The following is a 4487-nucleotide window of genomic DNA, read 5'->3' on the forward strand; positions in this document are numbered from 1 at the left end:
ACCCATGGCAATGCAAGGCTGGCAGACAGTGCTCCCAGTTCAGTCCAGCCTGCTCTGCTGAGACTCTCTTTCAGCTGTATTGATTTAAAGGAAACAAATAGCCATTTCTTTTTGTTCATGTATATAGCAAGTTCTAGCAATGCCTTGGGCAAAGATAAGGTGATGTGGGGATTACAGCTATCTAGGTCACAGAGCAGTGTGCTTTCAGGGAAGAAATGCTGCAGCGTGGCAGAAATAGTTCTCTGTATGCTCAGGCAGATGGAGCATTAACATCGGCATTGAAAATCAACGGGGGAAGAGCATGCAGGTGGAGTCAGTGGCTCTTTAAAGCAATGGATTGTGCTTTTTAGACCTCCTAGTCCCAAACTTTTCTATCCAGCAAACGATCCTGGATTTCAGTAGTCTGTATTTAAATGCAAAGAATATTTTGCTGCTATTCACTTTCTTTTAAATGCATATGAACTTAAGAAGCTGTAGGGACTACAGGTATATAGGACAGCAACAGCTATACTGTACTTAAGAAGGTAAATTTGTAGACAGGTCTCCATACCCTGGAAATGATCTTGAGAGATCCTGAATTCTGCTCATAGACTTGTGCAAGTGGGTCTTTCTTTTCTTTTCTTTTCTTTTCCCTACATTGGGGAAGACACCAACGGGCCAAAAGAAATTCCATCAAATCTCAGTGACTCCCAAGGGGTGCATGCAGCTCTGCTCTTAGCACAGCACCGCGACAGAAGAACTAAAAGAAGAAAATCAGCCCACTGCATAAACAGCCTTAACCAGATCCTGCAGCCCAGCTTAGCTCTTTTAAAATATTTTGGGGGTGATGTCAGCACCTGGGTTGCCAATGCACTTGTTGCTCTCCTCCCTCAGCCTACTTCAGTTGCCACAGAGGGACGGGGCATCCAGACCAAGTGGCAGATAGGCAGAAGCTTGGAAGGAAATAATATCTGCAGCGTCCCAAAGTCCAGAGGCAGAACCACTGGGCTCCATTTATCTCCTCAAGGTAAAAAACTTGGCTTACTTATTAGGTCAGATTTTCTTTTGTCCAAGGACAATCAGAGGCTGGCAAAACAACTTGGGAATGAAGGAATTTGTTAACTGCATGCACTGGGCTTTTAATATTTAATCTGCAAGCTAAAGCAGTTTCTATTTAAATTCTGTCTTCATGCTGGTATGGTCCCAGGGCTTCTCTTGCTTGCACCATAGATGTTACAGCCTAATCTGGCTTCTCTGCTGAGATTTTGGTTGTGTGGCTGAAATTCTTTGTCTAGAGTTTATGCCCCATTTGTTTTAAAATTTTTTATTTTATTTACATGGCATACAGATGGGATTAGTGCATGATATTCATGATAAAGTATTCTCATTTCTCTGCATAAACACCAAAACCATATAAAATCCAAAACTTGCTGTGATAAACTAAATAAAAAAAATAACGAACAGAAAAGTTTTAAAATACAACTTGAATGGGATTTCTGAAGTAAGAAATCTATAGCAGCTTGAAACTGCAGGGAAGTCAGAAGGTTCTTGAGAAAAATACTGTTTCATCCATAGGATTAACTTACAAAATTTATGAAGTTCTTCAGAAATGAAAATGTCTAACCTTAGGTTCTCCTTGTACTTTTAGTGGTAACATAAATAATTCAGATTTATTAGTCTTTCTTTATAAAATGATAGTTTGCACCTAGTTTCTTTAAAAATGAAAATATGCAAACAATTATAGGAATTAAAAGAACTGTAAACAGTAGTATATTTACAATGTATATCTGCTGAAAGCAGTAAATGGGGCTTGGGCATTATTTATTTGAAAATGCTTGTACAAAGCATTACTAATTTCCACAGACTGCTCACCCCTGCATGGTGAATTTTGAGGTGACACTGAGAACGCTCCTTGTCAAATGCTGGAAATCAAAGAAGGTGATAAGCTGCCAGAGGTAGCTTTTACTTTTTAGCGTCCCCAGCACTTACTAACTTCTAGCCACTGAAACAACATTTATTTACACCAATATAAATAGCTCTGCTGAACCTTCATGCATCTGTTCTTCACATATTTTTCTTTTTCCTTAAAAGAGCCTGTGACCTGAAGGTTAAGCTCAAGGGCGCTCCCAGGCAAGTCACTGAAGTTTTCCCTTTCCTCTACCTGCTGCCTTCTGCTCTCCCCTGATTACTCCCGAAAAATGGAGCGATCCACACAAGAACTTTTCCTCAACTTCATGATTGTTCTGATTACTGTATTGCTCATGTGGCTCCTTGTGAAGTCTTATCAGGAGTAAAAGACAATCAGAAACTCTAGGAGGTGGTTTAAGCGTGTGTCTCCGCAGACATAAGTAACACCCACAGCACACCGCCATGATTAGCTTTCAGTCAATTGAGGATGTCGTGAATCTTTTTTTTACTCTCTCATACCTGTTGCCTGTGCTATGTTTGTGATGGGTCTATGATGGTGTAATTATTTTATTCTGCAGTGATCCAGCTGTAAAATGTAAAATGCACAATCCTTAGGAACTGTTCGACGTGGCTGTCTCCTCTGGTAGTTACTGTGAATGCTGTAGCCCCCTGCCCGCCATGCTGGCTTGTTTGGCGTCGGTGTTAGGTTCTCAAGGGAATAAAACTGCAGTATGCAATGTAACTGTCTGTATTAGCCAGTGTAAGAGGCACAAACTCGCTTAGCAGAAAGGAATGTGAAACCTCTACTTTCACTTGCTCATTTCACTTAAATAAAGAACATGTAAAACCATTTTTTGTAACATTCCTTATCCCTCTCCCAGCCTGACTGCTGTTCACTGAGAGACCTGCTGATAACCATGGTACAGTGTGCCATGCAAGTCTTGTGGTTTGCTTGTTCCTTCCACCTGCATTTTTATTTGTACTTAAAAAAAAAATCGCTGTAGAGTTGAAATCCTGCAGTTTAACAGATACATAGCCACATGAGTGAGCTGTTCAGGTCACTTTTCTGTCCAGAGTGACTTAGACCATTGGTGGATGTGGACTTCAAAGAGAACCTCTGTCCCACAGCAGCACTGTCAATAATTGCATTTTCTGAAGCTAGGTTTCGGGCAGGGATTCCCAGGATCCTATTTTTGGCCAAGCCAGGCTTGGAGCAGTGCCTGGAGGGATGAGCCTGGGCCGGTTGCAGGCGTAGGCACCCACTGGCGCCCCAGCCCTGCAGCGAGCCTTGCCTGGGGTGGCAGTCCCTTGGGGTCCGCTGCGGCATGCCAGGCTCCATGGCACGGCCACGCTTAGCCTTGGTGGGACAAGGCGAGAGTGTGTCAGGGTTGCTGTGATGGTGTTGTCACCTGCTAAAAAATCTGGAGCCAGCCTGAAGAGCCCACAGTCCCTGGGTTTGTGAAACCAGTAATTAAACTCCTCCTAGGCATTCCCCATCTGTCATTTTAATGGCTTCAGAGAATCAGTATCTTCTACAAAATACAGATTTCTGTAGGAAGGCAGTTAGATGTGCACCATGCTGCTGATACAGGTCTCCTTTCCCTCCAGGAGCCTGCAAGGAGCAGGTGACAAAGCAGGGCTGTGCTGTGAGTAACCCAAGGCAGGTCTCTGGTATGATTAGGTGGAGTGGTGCTGGCGGTGACAGCTGGGACTCAGGCCTGCGCTTTAAGGAAAGACAGCAAACGTTGTGGTAGCAGCACTTTTAAAGTGTGTGTATTACTTAAAGGTTGCTAGTAAATGACCCGTTGCCCTGTGTCATTTGTACTGTCTCTCCGGGTTTGCAGTCAGCCCCGCTGCAGCTGGTGCCACTCATTCTCCCAGTCAAGAAATGCCCACTCCAGTGCAGTGATACAAATCACCTCTAGTTTACTCTTGGCTGTGACTGAACAAACCTTCCTCCAGCATTTCCAGGGTTGGCAAATTTTCTGTGAGAAAACCGAGACATTGAAATGAACTTTTGCCAGCAGTGGACGTAGCCTTTCTCTGCAGCCCACCTTGCCCCAGATGCTGCTATATTTTCACTAATTTACACGGTTAGTTTGTGTTCATAAGCTTGGCTGAGACAAGCCATGGAGCAGTGACTGGAGAAGGACATGGAAAAAATCTATTTTTAAATATGGTGAATACCTGATAATTCAGTATGAAAGATTCTCATCTTTCACCACCTGTGACTCCCTACTGCAGCTAAACATGGTGTCTTCATCCAGCATTACCAGACCTTCCCTGTGGCTTAAAAACAGATTTTCAGAGTCTCTCGTGCATCATGGCTTTCACAGAGGACATCACCACTGTGTGCCAGTCCCACCTGGCAGGGCTGAGGGTTTTCTGACAGTCCCAGAGTGCACAGTCACTGCCCAGGGAGAACAATGTCATGAACAAATTGATGTGTGTGGGCTCATCTCAGGTTAGCAATGGAAAAAATAGAGGTATGGGCTTCACTCTCTGAACCAGAAGTGGTTCAACAACAGCTCAAGGTGATCCTAGCAGTTTTCAGATAGGAAGAGAAAATGTTCTGGAGAGTTTGGACCATCCACAACTTT

The 4487-nt window shown here is 43.6% G+C and overlaps 1 protein-coding gene across 1 annotated transcript; it reads left to right on the forward strand.

Moving 5' to 3' along the window:
• Positions 1 to 2070: 2070 nt before the first annotated feature.
• SLN (sarcolipin) lies at positions 2071 to 2737 on the forward strand. The gene has a single exon (XM_075050422.1). The coding sequence runs from the start codon at positions 2178 to 2180 to the stop codon at positions 2271 to 2273; it is 96 nt and encodes a 31-aa protein (XP_074906523.1). The 5' UTR covers positions 2071 to 2177; the 3' UTR covers positions 2274 to 2737.
• The last annotated feature ends 1750 nt before the right edge of the window (positions 2738 to 4487 follow it).

Source organism: Buteo buteo, chromosome 18, assembly GCF_964188355.1.
Source record: "Buteo buteo chromosome 18, bButBut1.hap1.1, whole genome shotgun sequence".
Classification (NCBI taxonomy): Eukaryota; Metazoa; Chordata; class Aves; order Accipitriformes; family Accipitridae; genus Buteo; species Buteo buteo.